This window comes from Camelus bactrianus, chromosome 7, assembly GCF_048773025.1.
Source record: "Camelus bactrianus isolate YW-2024 breed Bactrian camel chromosome 7, ASM4877302v1, whole genome shotgun sequence".
NCBI classification, from domain to species: domain Eukaryota; kingdom Metazoa; phylum Chordata; class Mammalia; order Artiodactyla; family Camelidae; genus Camelus; species Camelus bactrianus.
The window spans coordinates 6,743,020-6,765,055 of record NC_133545.1 but is presented as its reverse complement, the minus strand read 5'-3'; the positions used below and the strand labels follow the sequence as shown (position 1 = coordinate 6,765,055).

General features: G+C 44.5%; 1 protein-coding gene across 1 annotated transcript in view; it reads left to right on the top strand.

Moving 5' to 3' along the window:
• CNTNAP2 (contactin associated protein 2) overlaps positions 1 to 22,036 on the top strand; it is a 1,833,533-nt gene that overhangs the window by 1,621,723 nt on the left and 189,774 nt on the right. The window contains exon 18 of the mRNA XM_074366860.1: positions 18,171 to 18,407. Within this exon, the coding sequence (XP_074222961.1) occupies positions 18,171 to 18,407 (237 nt within the window). The remainder of the gene's footprint in view (positions 1 to 18,170; positions 18,408 to 22,036) is intronic.

The following is a 22,036-nucleotide window of genomic DNA, read 5'->3' as shown; positions in this document are numbered from 1 at the left end:
TTAAGTTGTAAATTGAAAAGGGGTTAGGTGAGCATTTGTTACGGTCTTGGAAAGAATCTTGATTCTCCTAAACAAGATGACCCAGGAACAGCTTATAAAATGGAAGCGGAGAGGGCTGAGGGCTGAGTTCCACAGAACACCTAAATTTAAGGGACAGGCAGAAAAATAGCATCTCAGGAAGAAGAATGAAGAGAACAAGCAAGAAAAGCTAAGAGAGGGGCTGTCACGGGAGGAGGGAGTTTCACGAAACTGTTCGCTTGTTATTGACAAATAATCTCAAGTGTCAGGCGTAAAATGAAGCTAGGAAGATGCTCTTTGACTTTAGTAATTGTGAAACCACTGGTGACCTTGAGGAGAGCGAGGCTTCGGAACTGGGGGCTGACGTGATGAGTCAGCGACTTCCTTTCACTTGATGAAAAAGAGTAAGCCTCCTGTCCCAGTGTCTAATTTCCCATTATCTGAGATGTGGGCATGAGGCATATCTCCCAGACACAAGCTATTTGAGCCAGTATGAAAAATATTGTTCTTTAATAGATGTCTACCCCAGGGGAAGCGGAGAGGGGGGCTTGTTTCCAGGAAAAGAAAAAAACAAGTTCAACAGCTATGAAATCCTGCAGCCAGTCATCCCAAGACTGTTCAGCAGGGATTCAGGCAACCAGGAGATTGTTCCCAGTTCAACTTTAATAACACGTCCTACCACTTTTCCTCTTCAAGTCTCTTTTTTCGTCTAATAAAGGAGTTGGCTTAGTTGTCCCCAAACTTTCCTTCTTCCAGCTTGAACCATTTATGATTGTGTGTTTAGAAGTGGTTGAAAGAGGTCTGAGCTGCCAAGAGATGACCCTTCCCAGTGTCGTGTGGCTAACAGTGTGGGCTACGAATCCCACCTCTGCCACTTGCCAGCTGAGAGACCACTGACACATTACTTTATATTTCTGGCAAATAGGCATACAATTTCTGCATGTCAGGAGGAGATGTGATAGGGTCCCCGGCACAGAGCCAGTGCTCACTGAAGATGAGGTCTTTCTCTACCTTTTCCTTCACCTATTAGGCCCTTAGCTTTCTTCTTCCTCCATGTAATAGTCACCCCCTCCTATAGAACTCACTTCCAACGGTCTCATTTCTTCCTTCCTGAAATACTGACCCGACATTGGATCACTTCCGCCTACGAGCCTGGAAGGAGAATTCATGTGCTACATGCCCCTTGACATCCAAAATCATTCCGACATCACCCCGCTCACCTGCCACGGCAGCCGCAGAGCAGCATGCGAGGGCCCAGGGATTTTCTCACCAAGAAAGCGAGTGAGTGTCCATCTGAAAACACTGCCCAGCATCACTGCCCACTGCAGAGACAGAGCTGCCCGAGAGCTCCGTGGGGTCCTGGAGAAGGAAGGGCTCATACTTCACTTAGAGCTATAACAGAACGGAAGTCTTTCTTGGCTTTGCACCCAGAGCGGACTCCAAGGAAGGCCACCCTCTGCCCACCGCCCACGTCAGCAAGGCCAGGCTCACGTCTCCTCCGCCAAAGTCACTGAGAAAGACAGAAGGTAGCGTCTTACATAAGATCAAATTAGAAGCTGCCAGCTAAAGAAGGTTCACACAGGTCTTCTGGAAGTTATGAGAATCCAGCTATGATTCTGGTTTAGTTAGAAAGTATCAAGTAAATTTTTAAATGCAAAGTGACATGGGGAGAAAACAGCAGTTGCCGGTATTTGTCTGAAAAGCACAGGAAGCTTTGTCGTGTCTTTGGTCCAGCATGAGCGACTAGCAGGAGATGAGTTCCCGGCCAGCCAGGTAGAGGCCAGTCAACCACAGGTGCTCAGACCTGCATCCACGGGCCAGATTGCTCTCCGTGCATGGAGAAGAGCAGACATGCTCGAGGTCATTATCTAAGCACGAACAAGGCCAGGCTGCCTTGAGCCAAAGCCCTCTTTGGCACAGAGACATGCCAGGGAGATGGGAGTCCTGGCAGCTGAAGCAGCAGCAGCAGGGCTGGGAGGGAGCCGGGGTCTGCTGGGCCCTCGGCCTGGAGCCCGGCGGCCAGCCCCGGGCTGGGCAGTGTGAGCCGCAGGAGAGAAGCGAGCCGGCCCTTCGGGGCAGGGGGCAGGGTGCAGCACAGGCCAGAGCGTGCAGCTGTGCTCGGAGGCGCTTACGGAAGAGGTCAGCCTTCAGGAGAGCTGGAGGCCACCTCAGACAGCTTCAGGGAGAAGTCAGTCCCCGAAGTGGCTCCTTGAACGAGAAGGTCCAGTCATCTTAACTAATGACAAATGTCCAGGCTCAGCTCACTTGGCTCTGACCTCTTCTGAAATCCCTCTGGAGGATAATGGAGGCCAACCCTTTTGTGCAAGATGGCGCCCAAAAGAGGCTGGAGAATCATCCTCCCCCCTTCAGGGCCTTCTGTGCTGCGTGGGAGGCCTGCTTGGCTTCGATGGGAGAAGCAGGGTCTTCAGAAGGACTCAGCCACGCCTGGGAGCAGGGGAGCCTGCAGCCTGCTGGTCCTCTGGCAGGTTGTCAATCAGGAAAGTTTTTCTCCTGAGCGGCAGCTTGAGTTTCTGGCAGAGCTGAGGTTTAGTAGATGGACTGGTAGGTGCATGTGCACTCGCGTGCCGTGACCACTCTCTGCGCTACCCTTGGCTCACAGCTCCAGACACCTGCCCACTTCCCCAAACTCAACAGCATAACTTGCTCGATCAGCTGCTCCTTGTGCACTCAGTGTTCTAGAATCATAAGTGGGTAATTCCAAGGCCATCTGAAACACAAGATCGTCAAGAGAGTGAAGAGAAAAACCAACATTTGTATGCAAGGCAGAAAGATGGAATTCCCATCATGAAGTGCATTCAAATCTGTGTGTGAATAAAATGGTTCTTTCTAGTATTCAAAACCTTAGGATAAAAAATATACAATCCGATTTGCAGGAGTTAAAGCACAGGAAACACGTTCCTTGTTCCCATTTCCCGCAGACCTGAGTCCGTAACAGCAACACACGTGCGGGCTAAGATGTCCTGAGGGCAACTTCGGGGGCAAGGGCTTCACGTGCTTTATTTGCCTCATTTAATCCACACGAGAGCTGTATGAAGTAGCTGCTATTGCTGCTTCCTGTTTCTTTTCGCAGGAAAGAAACTAAAACTAAAGATGAGTTAACAGCCCGAGGTCAGGCAGCTAGTGAGAGACCAGAGCTGGGGTTTGATCCCAGACAGTCTGATTCGAGAGACTTAACCATTCGTCTTGTCAAAGTAAAAATTGTACCAAAGTTAAACAGGCAAGGAAGACTTCATTCAAGGCCACTGCAGTGGGGGAGAGAGGCCAGAACTCAGGGTGAGCTCAGCTCTGCTGAAGGAGAGGGCACGGAGCTGCTTCTCCATTAAACAACTTGGAGCAAGTTGCCCGCCCTGAGGACTTAAGGCTCCTACCCTCCCACAGAACCCAGGAGACAGAGGCAGAAACTCCCTGAATGTTTATCTTTCAAGATCATGGCCCCCAGGTCCTTGAGGAAAAAAAAAAATCCTGGATTGTGAAACTGGCAAAAGAGTTTTCGAAAGATACACATCTCGAAGGAGCAGAGACAGAATTTAAGAAAATGCTCGAAGAATAGGGAAGTCAGGAGTCTAGGGTCAGAAGAAACATGTCTAAAGTTTGGTCAAGCTGAAGGAAACATTGAAGCCATCTTGATTGTCTGTACCAGGGTCCCTCATCTGGGGGGCCTCATGTGTGGCCCACCAGGTATTTGGGAAAGTGCGATGGCTTTAGGAGGCCACCTTCAGCTCCAGGCTGCAGGCAAAGCTGCCCACAAGGCACAGAAAAATCCACCCCTACAAAGGTGTGCACACCCTATGAGGACACACTGCTCTCAGTTACGGAGCCTGCGGTGGGAGACTAGGAGGTCAGGCGGCCGAGTCGGCCCTGGCAGGTGTTCTGTGGATTACAAGTCTCAGACGCAAAGATCAAGGCAGGCCAGGCGGGGCTCCCTGTCTGACACGCACACAAAGGGCTCGGATTAACAAGAGAGTTTTATGCAGAAGCAGTCATGGTGCCCAGAAATAAGCTGTTTTTCTTTTTAGCTCTTTTGGTAAACCCTTTACAGAGGTTGTCAGAGTCGCCGCGGGTCTCTCTAGAACTGTGTCTAGAACACATGTTTTGGGCCTTCTCTCCGTGACGTCTCAGCAGCATCCCACGTGCCCTCCTTCTTGAAATACTCTTCTGTCTTGGATTCCGTGGCATGTGCTCGCCAGCTTTCCCTCTACCACCCTGGCCGCGACTTGAGTCTCTCCTGTGAGTTCTCTCCCTCTCCGTGACCATTAAATGTTGGAGTGTCATAGAGCCTTCCTCGCCTCCGGCCACACATTTCTCTGAGTGCCTTTGTCCAGTCCAAGGGCTTTCAGTACTGTTTATGTACCAATGAAATTGAAATCTCCAAACCTCACTTTTCCCGGGAACTCTGCACCCACTTACACAACTGTCTACCCGGCATCTCAACTTGGACGTTTAATGGGCATCGCAGGGGAAGCACGGCAGGGAGGAGCTCCTGATGCCTGACCCAGATCTGCTCTTCCACCAACCTTCCCATCTCGATCAGTGACATCACCATCCACCCATTCTTGCTTGAGCCCAAACTTTGGCATTCCCCTTGATTTCTTCTCTTTCCCTCATCCCTGCCCATCAGTAGTAAGTCCTGTGACTCCATCTCCAGACTGTGCCCCCGATGCAGCCACTGTGGTCTCCTGCCATGGGTCACATTCTAGTCAAAGCCACAGGTGTTTCTTGCTTGGACCATTGTAACTAGTCTCCTAACTGGTCTGTGGTCTTGGTGTGTTTCTTGAACACACCAAGCCAGTTCCTCTTTAGAGTATTTCTACTAGCTGTTCCCTCTGCCTGAAACATCTCCCCAGATACTGACAAGGCTGGCTCCTTCTTTTCTTTTTTTTCCTTTTTTAATTGAAGTACAGTTGACTTACAATATTGCATTAGTTTCAAGTTCATAGCATAGTGATTCACTATTTCTATGAATTATACTTCCTTTAAAGTTATTACAAAATAATGGCTCTATTTCCCTGTGCTGTACAACATACCCTTGTTGCTTATTTATTTTATACATAGAAGCTGTGTCTCTTAATCCCCTACCCCTATTTCTCCCCTACCTCCCCCTACTGGTAAGCACTAGTTCACTCTCTGTATCTATCTGTTTCTGTTTTGTTATATGCATTCGTTTTATCTTTTAGTCTCCACATAAAAGAGATAACATAGAGTATTTTTTTTCTCCGTCTGTTTTTCACTAAACATGATGTTCTCTAGGTCCATCCACATTATTGCAAATGGCAGAACTTCATTCTTTGTTATGTCCACGTAATATTCCATCGGGTATATATACCACAACTTCTTTATCCATTTGTCTGCTGATGGGCATTTAGGATACTTCCATGTCTTGAAGGCTGGCTTCACCTTGTCATTCAGTCTCAGCTCTACTCTTCCTCAGAGAGGCCTTTAACCACTCAGTCTAACACAGCCGGTCATTTACCATTTTACATTCTCCTTAGAACTTGTGACGTTGTCGTTGATTTGTGTGTGTCCTCTGCTAGAAGGTGAGCTACATGACAACAGGGATCTTCAGTAATGCTGTGATGGTTGCCCAGGGAACTTGCCGAGTGAGCAACAGGATGAATGAATAAGTGAATTCTATTTTTTGTTACTTCTCTGAGTTAACAGCCATATTGTCATCTTTGGAAACTTCTTTTTCATTAGGTACCACAGACTGAAATCCAGCATGACAGAAGCCTTAAAAAAAAAAAGAGTCACAGAGAAATTCATATTATGAAAGGCAGCATCTCAGATCAGTCTGGGCCCTCAAGATCGTTTTCAGTCTCCCTCTCTCAGCTCGAGGTCTTCCCATTTTGTCAGTAGCCAAGATGATAGTTGGGACCCTAATGCAAAGAGTTTCTGCCCCAACCCTTACAGCTGGTCCCCTGATTCTCTCCCAAACGGAGATAGGGAGTGACGTCATAATTAGGAACCACTGCCATAGGTGAAATAGTAAAATAAAATGATGTGCTAGGTAACATTAAAAAAAGTCACTAGATGAAATCAGCAAACTATCTACAAAGCAAAAGTGCGAATACAGAAGCTGCCGCTGTTCAAGGACTGCCAGCACAGTTACTCTTTTCTTAACACGACCACCTTTCACCAGGCTCCGCAGTGAAGCCACGTGCGAGGCATCCGCTCTCTTCTCAATAGAAGTACCCCCGCCCTGCCGACCTCACAGGCAGAGGGCGCCCTTCCACACTGATAGTCACCATGTGTTTTCCCACCCTTTGCCTTTTCGCGGTCACAACTAATTAACTGTCGCAATTCCAGCTGTCTATCTTACAGTTAGAGTTTAACATATAAAGTAAGTTATGATAGATACATTTTTTACCTTCCTTGCCTGTGCTCCCAACACAATCAAATTGACGATGTACTTTTAACCTCCTTCGAACCTTCCAAAGGTGGTCTGCTAAGTAGGTGTTGAGCTACTGAGGCAGAGGTTACGTGTTTAGAAACAAGAGAGATTTTGCAGTCAGGTGCTCTACCACTGAGCTCGACCCACTTTAGAGAGAGATTTTGAACCTAAGAAAACCACCAAACCTATTGTTCGCCTTCTGCGTAAAACAGCTCACGTGCCACAAAAACAAAACAAACGCCGTGGTCTTTTGTTCCAGTCTTCTCATGACAGTTGGCATGGTCTGATCCAGAGAAGGCACTTTAATGTAAAGGCACCAATTTTGAAATCAGTATGGAAAAAAAGTTTTTAAATATATTTATCAAATAATTTCTCATATGAATTTTTTATCCTTTCAGCAAGGACTGGACTAAACTTCATGCTAATAAATGGTAACTGTCACTCAGAAAAAGATTGTAATAAAGAAATGGGGATCGGTGACACAGCTTTGAGGAAGGAGCGGATACTTACAGCCCCACCGTGCCTCCTGTGATACACCAGAGCGAGAAAAGCCATCCACTTTTTCTAGTTTAAATTAACAGAGTTGTTTCCCACCCAGCGCTGCATTTTAACCTCTTTTCTTTCACCAGCATCGTTTTCAAGGTCCCCTGGTGTGCAGGACTGTGTGGGACACACTCTTCATTTCATGGTCCTGTTGTCACATCCTGGCAGTGTTCCTCATTCATTTTAATTTCACTTTATTATTTTTCATCTGTTTTGCACCATTCCCAATTCTACTCTCTCCCCATCGCGGGCACCCACTTGAATGCATTTCCAGCCCCACCGTCTATATATTTGTTCAAAAGATGTCTGTGTTATGGAAAATTAATAGTATTGCCTTTCATGTGTCATTATTTATATAAATAGTTTTGTACTAAAAATCTCATTGTGTTTCTTACTCTTTCACTCGGCCTTATGTTTTTAAGATGTATTTGTGTAGCTCTGTGAATACTATGTGTAGTTTCATTCATTATGTGTATATCCACGCTTTATTCCATCCCCTAGTGATGAAAGCCCGAAGTTTCCCCGAACTCTCTGCTACCGCAAATCACTGAATAGTGAATATATCTGTGTGTGTCCCGGTTATCTGGGTGAGGTTTTCTCGTGTGTGTGCACATGTGTTTGTGTGTGTCCTGCAGAATTACTGAGTCACAGGGTCTGTGCATTACTTCATTTCACTAAGTACTGCTTGTCTGATCAGATCCTGAGGGTAAAACCTCAAACTTTCTGGCTTGAATTACCTGTTTCTGTCAATAGCTCTGTCCTTGGTAGCTCTGTAATTACTCGAGGCTGTTTCGTTAGCTAGATGTGTTCATGATCTTTGTGATTTATGGTCCCTTATGCAAACATGTCATTTCCATCTCTATTCCTTCTGATGTTTTTCATCTCACAATTTTATTTCTGCTCTTAAAACTACTTTGTAATTCTTCTTGTTGTTAATATCAGCCTGGTGTTTTTATATGGGTGTTTGGATCCTTTTATTTAAATGTGTCTCTTAGATTGCATAACGCTGAGTCTTTTAAAAATCTAATTCGAGCATCCCTGTCTTTTTATTCACTTGTTGTAACTACTGTTATATTAGGGTATATTTTCTGCCGTCTTACCCTGTGATTTCGATTTACTATGTTTTCTTCATTTGCTCACCTCACCGTCCCCCCAATCTACTTTCCCCTGGTGAAATTGAATATTATTCTCCTGATTTGAAAGTTGTACGTGCTACATTCATTCCTCCGGCAGCTATGCCTAACTTCTTAAGACTCACACTTAGGCTTTTTTTTTCTCTGTCATCCACAAAAACAAATCGATACCTCTGTTCTCCTGAATAAGAGACCAAGAACACTCTGATCTCCTTCCCACCTCACTTCCTGCTGCACTGATGTTATCTGAGTTTTCATTGCAGAATCTTATGAATATGCTTATTTTTCACTGCTTATCAGAAAGCATGACTATTTACTCTTATTTCCTGAATCTTACCTCCTCTTGGATTCATTTTGCTTTTTACTTAAGAGCAATTTTTTTTCTAAAACTTCATAGGTGAGTCCTCCTGAGACCTCACATGCCTACAGACATTGCCACTGCTTCCCAACTTTCAATCAACACTGAGGGTACCAGTCCTTTGTCTTTTATAGGCAATATTGCTCCCAAGAAGTTAGATGTGACATTCTTAATCCTGAACCTGTCCTTCTTTGCCTTTAATATTTTTGCCCTTTTTTAACACCTGTATTGTGGTATGATTCCTGTACAGTAAACTACACATATTTCAGATGTACAATTTGATGAATTTTGATAGATATGTACACCTTTGATAGATATGAAACCGCCCTTAATATTTATTAACTTCACTTTTATGCAGCAGTTCTTAACCTTTTGGGGGCCACTTTGGTAAAATCTATGTCTGTCTTCTCAGAGTGATGTCTTATATGAATAAAAGATACAGAATTACAAGAGAAACCAGCACGTTTATCAAAGTATTAAAAACAGCAGATTTGTTTTACAGTGGTAATATCTGTGCTTTGTTACTAGCACTTCACATAGCAAGACCTAGCATTGGGTCTCATAACAACTCGTAACTCATGATTTCAAATTCATCATGATCATAAATGATAACTTCAAAAAAATCTACAAGATAGAAAATATGTGATTTTTCTCTTCTCTCAACTGACACATAAGCTGCTAATGCTGCTGTGATTTTTTTCTGCATTCCTCATTGAAGCAGACGCTAATTTTCTCTTAGAGGTTAGTGAAAACGAACACATGGGGTTTTTGCCATCCGTGTTCTCAGGCTTCCTGACTCCTGTGTGAAAACGACTGTGGATCTGCGGTTCGGTAGGAACCACGACTGCAGGTGTAGGAAGGGCAGTTTCTTCTGATCTACCCCGTTCAGCACTTCATTTTGAAGTCTTAGTTTGCTTATTCTAGAAAATTCTGAGTCATGATTTCTTCAAAGAGCTCCTTCCTGAGTCGCTCTTTTTTCTCCTGAGGTTATTGTTGTGTAAGTGTTGGCATTTCATCTACCCTCCAACTCTTTTCTTTCAGACCTTTAATGTCACTGTCCTTTCCTGTTGCCTTTGAGGAGGGTTTATTGACCCAATATTCCAGACCCCTGAAATGCTCTTCGGCCATCACAGGTTTTTCATCCTCACAATCTCCAGCCACTTCTTCACGATACTTTGTCCTCACCCCCACGTTTCCAAGATCATGAAGGTATCGTGATGCTCAGTTTGCTGCTCCTTCATGTCAGCACCGCGATTAAGGGGGTCCGTTGGGTTCTTTTTCCCGTTTTCCGCTCCCGTGGTTCTGCTCTCCCCGTCCAGGCGGTGGCGCTGTCCTCCCTCAGAGGCCCCACCACATCTCGGGAGCGTGAGTTCGCGTCGTTCCCGCGAGATGAGCGGGGCGTGCTCTGCGTTGTCTACCCTGAGCCGGGAAGCGCGGGCTCGGGCTCGGGGAAAGCCGAGGGTGCGCGGAGCCGCCAGTCCGTCCCCCACCCCCTCAGCCCTTCCTGTTCCCGCCTGCTCTGCGCACCCCTCCCGTCCCCACACACAGCAAGAAGGCCTCCTTCCCACCCAGACGGGCGGGGCCGCCGTCTTCTGCCGTGGGTGACTCTTGAACCAAGGATGTGTCTTCACCTGCTGAGGCTACTCTCTCACTAGTAAGTATCTCGAATACGACACTGAAAGGCCTGTCTCAGAAATAACCAAGTCAAGTAGGCGTTTGCTGTTTTCTCATTTGCCTTGACTACGGTATTATTTAACATTTGTAACCACGCCCTCCTGCAACCCTGACCTCACAGCACCCCCGCGGTGCGGTCCTCAGGCTCTCTGCCAGCTCCTGGCTCCTCCCCTCTCATCTCCATCCCGACGCCTCACTTCTTTTTCTACCCTCTCCTGTCTTAGGAGGCTCATGCAGCCTGGGAGGTTGGGGATCAGAGCTATGCGGAGCCCTCCCAGATCCACAGATCCAGCCTTGATCTGAGACTAGCGTTTGCAAATGCTCGTTTGAAGTCTGGAGTCTGAGAGTGAGAGAGCGAGGTGACGGGGTGGATCACACGTCTGATTCTTGGCTCTGAATGAAAAGGGACTAGATAACAGTTGTTTAAAAAATAAAGACGTTTAAAGACAAAATAAAGAGAACAAGAGGGAGAGAAGACATGAGATATGTTAAAATCTGCAGAAAGAAGATGCTAATTTTGCTGCAAAGATGAGCAGGACTCTCCCGCGGGACACATCATGAGCAGTAACATACAAATATTTGTAAAAGAAATATGTAGACTGGTAAGCCGATGTATTTGAAATCTGGATTTGTGCTGAAGTTTAATAAAGTGACTATTAATAATTTAAGATTTGGACCTGGCTAGGTAGTCTCTGTCAGTCCCCACTTCTGTGAGGGACTTGAAATTGTAAGACCCACGTCCCACTGAACCACAGTCCTCTGAAACAGCGCTGGCAGACTAAGCGTGAAGAGATGATCAACCTGCCTCCATCCAGGAGCCACGCTCATAACGGCGCTGGTTTTAAGATGCAGTATTAAGCTTTTGTACCAAGAAGAAATAGGACTTCAAGGATAGCACCAAAGAAGCATCTCCTCTTTGTGGCCTAGAGACCAGTTTGGGTGACCCTGTGTCCACATCTCTGGCTCCAGACTCCTTTATTTTCCTCTTTCAGCTTCAGCCATCCCGGGACAGTACCCTGCCAAGCGGTGAATGACTCCTCTCAGACAGTATCATTCTGTCAGCATTTTCCACCCCTCAGCACAGCAATGCCTAGAAACGTGTTGGAAGTCGAAGAGTCTCATGATACAAGCCCCAGAATCAAGATGTACAGGCTTCAGAGCCAGAAAGCCTAGGAGTGAATTACGGCCTCTTACTAGCTGTGTAACACTGGGCAAGTCAACTTTCTTGGTCTCCGTCTCCTCACCTGTAAAGTGGGGATGGTAATAATATTTATCTCTGAGAGTGAAGACAAAAATGCAAAGATTGAAACAGTACCTGGCACGGCTAGCATTCAGTTAATATTAGTTTCTGAAATAGCTAAGTTTTATCAGGCTTGCCCTGCCACCATAGCCTTCGGATTATGTTCAGACCTCCTGGCATCGTCCCCATCACAGAACAAGTCTCAATTAGACGCATATGAGAGCCCTCCACTACTAGAAACCCAGTATGTCCTCAGTCTCTATTTTGAAGTTTTCTTCCAGTTTGAATATTTTGGATTCACATATTCTGCATGTCCTCTACTCTGAGGGCGTAAGAAATTCATCAAGTGATAATGAACTGAAGAAAAGAATCCATCCTGTTGAATGATGCTATGAATGAGAACTCATGAGCATTATCTGAAAGGCAATCCTCCGAAGCCCAGCTCTCTGAGTACGGATAAAGGTTTTCATATATGCTGTCTAATATCTGGCTGACAGAGGCATCCCTGGTCCATACTTGTCAGTCATGCAGCTCTGCACTAAGTAATGTGGTCCCACATCTTTTAACTCCCTCCACCACTGAGGCATCTGGGCCATTCTGAGGCAGTCAGCCTAACCAGATAACTGGGGTTTTATTTTACACACCTGTACTGACTCCATGGGGATTTTCTGTGGGTTCAAGTTGACAGTCAAGACCTAAGAGACAATGGTCACATACAGAACACAGCATCTGCTGCTCGAGGAGGCCCAGCCCGTCCCAGTCCGTAGCTGCTCTTGCCCCCTCACCTACACGGGCCAGGAGTGACTGCCGTGGAGAAGAGCCAAGGTCTGAGTGTGTCACCTGGACACAGAGGTCGCAGCTCTGTTTCCCACCAATCTGTTACGCCAGCCGGTCGTGGGTTCCCTGCCTCCATGCCAGCTCCCAGCTCCCCGCAATCCAGCTACAGCCCCCACAGCAGACAAGAGAAAGAAAACCCCCATCCCAATCCTGAACCTCTCAAGGAAACTGTGCGTTTAAGAGATGGACTTCAAGGTCATTCTCTCAGACAGGCCTGGACTGGCCCACGCTTAACGTTGACCCTTCACTATTAGTCAGCTCAGGCTGCTGTAACAAACATCACAGATGGGGAAGCTTAACCCACAGAAATGTATTTCTCGCAGTTTTGGAGGCTGGAAGTCCAGGATCAGGGTGCCGGCAGTGTTGGTTTCTCCTAAGTTCTCTCTCCTTGGCTTGCAGACCAGTTCCTTCACACTGTGTCCTCATGTGGCCATTCTCCTGTGTGCACACATCCCTGGCATCTCTTCCTCTCCTTACAAAGGACATCAGTCATATAGGATTAGGGTCCCACCCCTATGACCTCATTTAATCTTAATTGCCTCTTTAAAGGTCCTATCTCCAAATACAGTCACACTGGGGGTTAGAGCTTCAACATACAAATTTGGGGGTGTCACAGTGCATTCCATTACACTCATGCTACCTCTGGTACCATATTTGTGTACACTCATCTTAGCCATATTTAATTTCCAACTCTGTGCTTCTGTAGAATTTTGTTTGTACTGAATAACGGTAATAATAGTGATGAACAGCTACCATTAACTGAGCATTAGTACGGAGGGGGTTTTATCACCTGTTATTCATATGACCCTGCGAAGTGCGTGTTTTTATGCCAGTTTCATACGTAAAAAGCCCAAGGCCCAGGGAGGAGCTGGGAAGACCAGGGCAGGAGCAGCAAAGCCGGCTCACGGACGCAGATCTTTGTGGCCACAGTGCAGGCTCCCCTATGTCAGGCTGTGCCTGGCTCCACAGTGTGGCTATTTGTGATTCTATTTCTGTTAACCTGTGGGCAAGAAGTATGTCTCCTCCATCTTTTTAGGAGTGCCTTTCTTCGCGCCTTATGCACGTGACCCGATTGGTGGCTTTGCTTTTCTGAGCACCTGGAGGCAGCCCCCGTCCCCCGCCAGGTGGGCGGTGCCCCTTGCCTTTGTCTCCCCGGAGATGTGCATGTGGATACTCTGTCGGTTTCTCAGTGGTGTAGGGAGTGGGGGGAGTCTCTCCCAAGGGCTCTGTTTAAAATCAGAACCTGCTTCCCACCCCACCCCCACTCCCAATCCCACTGAACCCAGGCTGACTCCTAACACGTGATATACTTAACTTATTGAGTTTATTGTTAAATTTTTCTCTCCCTCGGCAAGAATATAAGCTCTACAAAAGCAAAACTTCTTTTGTGTTTTCCCCTCTAGTACCTTCTCAACCTCCAGACAAGGCCTGGCTCATAGTAGCCATGAAATAAATAGTTATAAATGGATAAATTAGATCCACGCGTGTGAGCTTTGGTGCGATTCCTTTCTGTAGTGAATGAGTGGCCAGTCTCTCTGGACACAGGGACTCTGGAACCCAACTTAGTTCCTTAGAAAACTATTCAGCTCCAAGTCTGAGGACAGCGTGTTTTTATAGAATTCGTTGTGATCATTATTTTCACCCTTTTTGTTTAATTTAATACCTGGTTATTTTGCCCCAATCTTCTGTGCCTTTGATGGTTGTATTATTCATTACGGGTAGTTACAGCATTTTCATAATTAACCTTTAATTGCAATACTTGAATAGCATTTCACATGAAAAATGATTTACAAATTAAACCCACGTCTCACCTTGGGTAATTATCACGGGTCTGACTAATGTGCAGGAAGCCCTTGCATGGCAGGGGTCTCTCTCCAATGACAATGTGTTGATTTTCTAATTAACGAAGGTTAAGTAGCATTTTTGCTTGCAGACCTACTATTTCAATTTATGACATTTGTCACTAAGAAAGACTTCTATAGAGCACAGAAGCTGAACTCAAATAATGATCACTGGTTCTAGTGCATTAACATCTTTTGCATAATATATAATGACCATTTTACTGATCTACTGACTAGATCAGTAAAAGTACTTTCCACTGGCCCATTCAATAAATCAGGGACCATCTTAAAAAAGAGTGTAATTTATTTGGTTTTCCTTTATATAGAGAGAAATGGCATTCCAGTTACCTTTATCAATTAAGCAGGGGAAGTACAAACCTTTGTTTAATGAATGCAAAAAATGCAAATGAGACTACAGTCATATGTTATGGTCAGTTAGGGGAAGGAGGGGGAAAAGATCAGACAGCAGGGCAAAGAGGGGAAAGAAAGCAAGAAGAAATGTAGGAGAAACTGAGAGTAATTTGCTGATATCTGGAGAGGGAGACACGTGAGCCCAGAGGGAGAGGTTGTACATCATGGACCAGAGTAATTTAGAGCTGAAAGGACCAGAGACATCGGGTTCAGCCTCTTTTTAATGGGTAGGGAAAACTGATGCTGTGAGAGAGGAAGCGATCTGGCGAAAGCCACAAAACTAACCAAAAGCAGTTGACAGTCCTGATGGGGAGAGACACAAACACAAAGGCAGGAAGAGAGACTGACAGGTGCAGAAACTCAGAAAGAACAAGACCAGAAAGAATCAAAGACCGAGAGGCAGAGAGACAGGAAAATCTGAATGAGGGCTTGTGTACACACATAATGAAGCAGACATACACATATCTAAATCTTTACCTTAATGATATAATTGAAATACAGTCTGATGTGGGTGGACTCGCTCTGCCAGTTGACCCTTTTTAAATCTCCGTGGTTTTTTTTTCATATTAACATTTGCTTACAGAGACTTTAGAAAATCTCTTCAAATTCACAACCATTGCTGAGACCCTTAAATATGAATTGTTTCCACATTAACATACATTCCAAATAGATTACAGAATAAACTGTTAAAAGAAGAAAAATGATAAAAGTTCTGAAAGAAAAGATAATTGAATAATTATATTATTTTGTATTAGAGAAGGTCTTTATAAGCCTTATACCAAAGGCAGAAATCATAAAAATAAGATGGATAGATGTGACTACAGAAACATGGAAACCTTTCATAGGGAAAAAGAAACATTAGATGCAAATTAGCAAACTCAAACTAGAAGGATGTGGTTGCCAAATTTATAACAAAGAATTAAAGCCCCAAATATTGTTATCAGTCAATAAGAAATATTTTCTCACTTATTCCCCCCCAAAAGCAAAGGACATGGAGAAACAAAAAATAAGACTGAGGAACACATTAAAAATTACTCAACTCAGTGTTTGAAGAAATGCAAATGGAAACAGTGAACTCTTTTTTCCCCCAGCCTATAAATTCAAAAGGATCCTGGCTAGAATTAGAATTGGTGGGGAGAAGGCAGGATTCTTGTACCTCACTGGTGCTTACTCATGAAATACAAATTGATAAAATCTTCTTAGAGGAAAATATATTGCATATGACTTTAAAATGTATATATGCCTGTGTACCCAGCAATTTCTCTTCTAAGAATTAGTTCTAAGGAAAAACTGGACAAGTATGTAAAGGTTTTTACAAGGACATTTATTATAGTATCATATAAAATGAGAATTGGAATATGCTTTAAAGTTCAATATTAGTGGAATGACAAAATAAGTTATAGTGCATCACACGATGGGGTGCTATGCAGATGTGAAACAAGACATTCTGGTTGAAGATTTATTGCTGGGAAAATGTTTTATGATATATTAAGTGCAAAAAGCAAATTTCAAAGCAATCCGATGTTTTCCTTTGTTTGATTTCTGTACACATATGTATGTGCATAGATAAAAACAGAAGCTCTTTGCTAAAAGTAAAAGTAGTTCTGTCTGAGTGGCATTACAGATTCTCTTTTTCATTTTGCTTATCAGTATGTTTATGGTTTCCACCATGAAAAACTACTAGATTTGTCAACAGGGGAAAGGAGAGGGTGACATCTAAAAACAACAATTTAAAAATTTCAGCATATTTTGATAGGATATAATTGTCTTAACTGACTAATGATGAAAATTTAAATGGCGAGGCATTTATTGAACAAAAGACCCTTTGGAAAGCCCTTATTACAAGGACAAAAGCCATAGTTGCTAAAAGGATAGAAGCCAAATTGAAATTTTAACACACAAAGAGTGATTAATGGATTGAAATTGTTCCAAATCACAGCAAAGGCCCCAATTCTCTTCAGCCCAGAGGTGTACAGCGGTGCCGATGAGCAGCTTGCAAAATGGGAACTCTGTCAAAATGGTTGCTTTTAATAACTTCTTTTGCCATCTACTAGCCTGTAGCTTTGATCAAAAAGGGCACTGGACTCCCTTCAGTTAGTCCTCTATTTAAATATTTTATTTAAAATATAGTAATCCCTGGGGAATCATCATTCAACTTGATGTACCCAGTGAAAGAACTGCATATCTTGGGTTTATAGAGGCAATAGAGTTATGATTTGTTTTTCATGGCTGAGGATTCACAGGCATAAGCAAATGCTGCTCCATCTCTGCAGCTAAAGCCTTTGATCCACCAGCCTGGTCTGATGAGTCTTCTACATCACATCCTTCTCAGAATACTAGAATAAGAGATCAGAATCAATCCCCAGCCTGCAACCTTACCCAGAGTCTGCCGTCCTATTGACCACGTCCCTTTTAAGATATCCAAACCTGTACATCAAAAACACGTACATCTGTAGAACCCCAGACCCTGAAGTTCTTCTGTATCAGGCATCAACACAGAACAGAGTTTTAAGACCATAGGCACGAGAATAAGACAGATCTGACACTGCTTTGGCACTTTGGAGTTATGAATCCTCGAGTAAACTCAATTTCTCTAAGCCTCAGTTTCCTTATCTGTACAATAAGGGTAAGTTAACAATGCCTCCCCCGCCAGGCTGTTGTGAGAATTGGGTGGATATCACATGTAAGGTGTTTGGCAGAGTGCCTACTACATAGTCCTCAATAAAAGAGTAACTTTTATTTTTTTGACAGTATTTTTTCTAAACTCCCATCAGACAGTTCTTTTAATAATTTTAACTACTATTCATTTTATTTAATTTCCAGAAAAGTTGTTACTCTAAAATATAGCCACATATATAGACTTGAGTTCCTCCTTTCGTACCAGCTGCTTAAAAAAAATCATAGATAAGGTTATTATAGATACAACCCACTTGTGATGTAATTCTCCAGTGAATCCTTCTTTGAAATTTGTTAGGAATATTTTAATATTTTCATGCTCATGACCCTCCATCTAACTCTGTAACTTACTCAGAAAATCACGGTGAACTTGTTATTTGTGTTAGAAGTCTTGAAATGGTATTTAGACAAAAGCAATGAAATCTAAACTGACCTGGTAATAACAGTGGTGTAGCTGACTTCTGTGTAAATTTATCAATTCCAATTTCTAGCCACCCCAGACAAGAAGCCCTGGGAACCCTTAATATGAACTTCAAAACAAAGCATTTCCTAAAACAAGAACCAGGACTTAAAATCACATTCCAAATGAATGTATGTCTTCTGACTAACTGACTTGTTAACTTTGATAATTTGTGCATGTCTGCCTTTTTGTATTTCTTCCACTGTACAAGGCTGTGGAACCGAATGCTGTGAGATTAAAAAATAAAGAACTTAGAGATTTCTGTAGGAAACCCAATTAGACTTCCAAAGCAGCTTGTATAATTTTTGTGTGTCTCCATATAGTTCAGTTTAGTTTATTTCTGTAGCAAATATATTGCTTCTCAGAAGACAGCCTTCTTTAACCAGGCAGTATAGCCTGAGGGAGAAAAGATGCAAGCTTTCCTATCAGGCAGGACCAGCTTGGAAGTGAGAAGGCTAGATGCCCTTGGCGGTCTCGTCTCCCACCGCAGTGGTCCGGAGGTGTGATGAATGAAACAGAAGCTAGAGCAGAGGTTATTCTGTCTGAGCTCCGTCCCTTCTGTCTTCCCAGGTGGTGCCGGAGGCCAGCAGGGCTTCCTGGGCTGCATCCGCTCCCTGAGGATGAATGGGGTGACACTGGACCTGGAGGAAAGAGCAAAGGTCACGTCCGGGTTCAAATCCGGGTGCTCAGGCCACTGCACCAGCTATGGGGCGAACTGTGAGAATGGAGGCAAATGCATAGAGAAGTACCACGGATATTCCTGCGATTGCTCCCACACAGCGTATGATGGGACATTTTGCAACAAAGGTAAGTCAGAACCAGTTTCCAGAGCCACTTTTCACGTGTTTGAAGCCCAAATCATGTATTTAATGATTTTCCAGCTGTACCCAAGGATACCTCATTCTGAGGGTAAGGTGTTCAGAATTCTCCGAGCTTAGTCAGGAGGTTTTCTAAACCATTCCCTAATCTTTGTTGTTTATTAAGATGAGGAAGCTCTGAGTGTGGTGCAGAACTTCCCCCAAATTCCAGCAAACTTTGCAATAACTGGAACATTACAAAGCAAATAGCCGTATCACGCCTTCATGGTGAGGGACAAAGTAAGTGGCAACTGAAAGGGGGCTGAGGCCTGACCCTCCCACTCAGGGGAATCAGAGGGGGTCAGCACCCCATCTGGGACTGATGGATCACTGCAGTGACTCAATCCATGCTGCCCGGTGGTCTTCATGCCCTCTCCCTCCCTCAGCTGCTAAGAGACTAGATTCAAGCTGGACTCACGACAAAAGCCCCTCTGGTCAGCTATTGTCATTGTCTTCCTTATTACCCTTTCACAGGACGCCTTTAGGGTGGTTCTCGGCCTCCACTAAGCTGCAGGAGCACTGAGATACCGCATCTAACCAGTCAGCTGATAGCATCTGTTATCACTGCATTATTTCAGTCTTGAATGATCCCTAATACATTCTGCAGAGCCAATCAGCTGACTCCAGGAGCCCAACACATATGCATGTTGTCACTCGGGATACACTCCGTGATTCTGCGTGACCAGAAGAAATTCACTCAACTGGCCTGTGGCTTCACATCCCACTTGTAAACAAGAAAGATAGAGAGAGGAGAGCTGGCAGTCTTCTTAAGCTACAATTGAAGTGAGCGTAAATCACTCTTCTCTTTCTAAATGAATGTATAGCATTTGGGTAAAGTTTCTTGTAAACGGTTGGTACATCTTTTTATAAGAAGCTTTACATAAGTAGCCTATTCATACTCTCATGAATACATGGAGGGTTGTTTATGCTGCCATTATTCACACAAGATGCCACCCAGAAGGAGGAATTGTTCCATAACATTCTCTGTACATCCAGGCTACTGTCTGGCAGCGCTATACTAAGAGCATACAAATTAGGTCAGGCAGGGTTTGAGGAATGAACATGAGACAACGACAAAGGTGGGAGGGAAACCACTGGTGAATAATCCCACAGCACATTAACACCGCTCTGCTCACAGCAGCATGGTTCCATGATTTTCTGGTGGCACACAATGGGATGGGTTTGCAGAACACATTAATTTTGCACTTGTAGAAATGACAGTCTTGCAATTACCATTCATTGTGCTTGATGCTAATTTAATGCAGTCATTCCATTGCCATAGTGGTGTCTGAATGCAATCAAGTAAGCACTAATGCCTGAGAGGTTCCACTGCATGAGTACCCATTTAAAGGAAATCACGAGCGCCTTACTTTGGGAGACTTAGGTTATGTACAGTGGCTCATACACAACCTCTGGGGGTTAACAGGCAATGTTCACAAACAGAAGGGCAGGGGCATATACCCTTCAGCCTTGCGAATGTTTGAGATGGAGTCAAAGGAAGCCTGTGAGTTTCCTTTGACATTATTTCACAAGGTTTACACAAAATATCCCTAAATATTCTCTTAGTATCTGTTTAGCAGGATGAGTTCACATTTGTCTCAATTAGTGGCTTAAACCAAAAAAATTACAATTAGAAACTGCAGATCATATTTGGAAAGTATTTGTGGGCATCCTCTGAGTCAAGACAAGTATCCTTTTGACTTGGGGAGGATGAAGGTGGTGCTGATGAGAGCAGTCCGGGGAAGCTTCACCCGCACTAAGGCAAGCTCGTTCACCGCTGGGGTCTCCCCTCTGAGCCCTCCAGCCAGCAGCCCCTCTGTTCCAGAGCAGCAGCTCCTGTGACCACATCCTCCAGGTGGGCTGCAGCCAGACAACTCAGCCTCGAGAAAGAGCAGCCCGTGTCCTCCTCCAAAGAGTGAGGTCATGAAGGTCGTCTGCGGGCCTTCCTTTGCTAGAATCGGTCTGTGCTTGTAGACACAGAAAAATGTCCACGATATTTTACTAAGTGAATGAACCAGGTCCGAACATACCATGCACAGCCTGCTTACATGTCCCTACAAAATCACACACACACACGAGGAAAGCAAACTGTAAGAAAATACATCAAAACATTAATTGTCATTAATTGGGGAAGAGAGTGAAAACACCAGTATTTCTTTTCTTACCTTTTGGCCGTTTTCTAATCTTTTACAGTAAGAAGCCACCTCTTTTATTTTTTCTCATGGTTACCTCTTTTTAGAACCAAGTACTAAGAGTCAGGGTTTTTACCCCTGGTATTCAAGGGTCAGCTGTCTCTGGTTAGAAAATATCTGGTTATTAACCAGCAATCATTATACCGTCTCATCACACTATTTGGAATGAAGCAGAATCTCAGGTGAAAATAGCGCACAATTAAATTACTGTTGAAAAATCCACCTCTCGACGCGTTTTACAGAGCACATTCTTCACAAGCGTTCAAAGTGATCGCTCTTCAGATGGGCACTGGAGCAAGGACGGCTTTGCTGGGGCCAAGCTGTATGAAAGTAACAAGGCTGGTATCACACTCGGCCGTGTGAGAGGCTCGCACTAGGGCGGGCGTGGGACCCGACGCAGGGCTCTGGCTCTGATGCTTCCGACTTACTTTCCCACTTTCTCTTTCTTTTGCTTCAGAGAGAAAGGTACCTGGTTGCATTGGTAAATCAAAAATGCTCCTTTGCTCTGTAGATGATGCATTTACAGTCAGTCCCGCTACCAGCTGAGTGTACATCTGAGAAGCTCCTTTCTGCCCTTCTCTCATCTTTTATCAAAAACTTCTCCCCGAGCCTTTTTTCAAATGGATCTCTAAAGATCTGATCGTCACTTAAGGTGTTTGCTCTCGCAGGGAAGAGCTATTAAATCGGAATGCTGACCGGGGAGAAGTTTAGGTTTTAGAGGGAGCATGAGGGCCTCCTGGAGACTCACTCTATAATTGGACCTTTTAGCCAGTCACCGCACCAGTCTACAGCTAACCGAGCAGCATCCCATCTTCTCAGAATGTCCACCCGCCAGCAGTCATTTAACTCAGCTGGGACAGCTCATTCCATGGCACAGTTCCTTGGCAGCCCATTGGCTGAGGCTGTGGACGCCTCTGGGAGCAGGGCAACACCCCTGCATAGAAGGCATAGCTGTGGGTCTGGCATCCCCAAGGTTAGTGGGGACCCCCACTGGGGACCAAATGGGTAGTTGCCTGGACATGCCAAAGGTAGTTTTCTCTAATTAGACCTATTCCTTCTTGGATAGTGAGACCTCGAAACACATTTTGACAGTCAACCTCATTTTTATTTCTAACTAGAAGTTAACGTAATTAGAAGCAAACTCTCTCTGTGTCTTCTCTATGTTTCCAAGCAGAAGGCAAGATAACAGACCTATAGTGGCTACAGCAGTTTCTGTGTTAAATGTTTGTAGCTGAGTACAATTACGGATTGAATAGTGCCCCTCTCCTCCAAATTCGTGTCCACCCAGAACCTCAGAATGTGACCTTGTTTGGAAATAGGTTCTTTACGGATGTAATCAAGTTAAGATGAGGTCATGCTGGATTAAGGTGGGCCCTGAATCCAATGG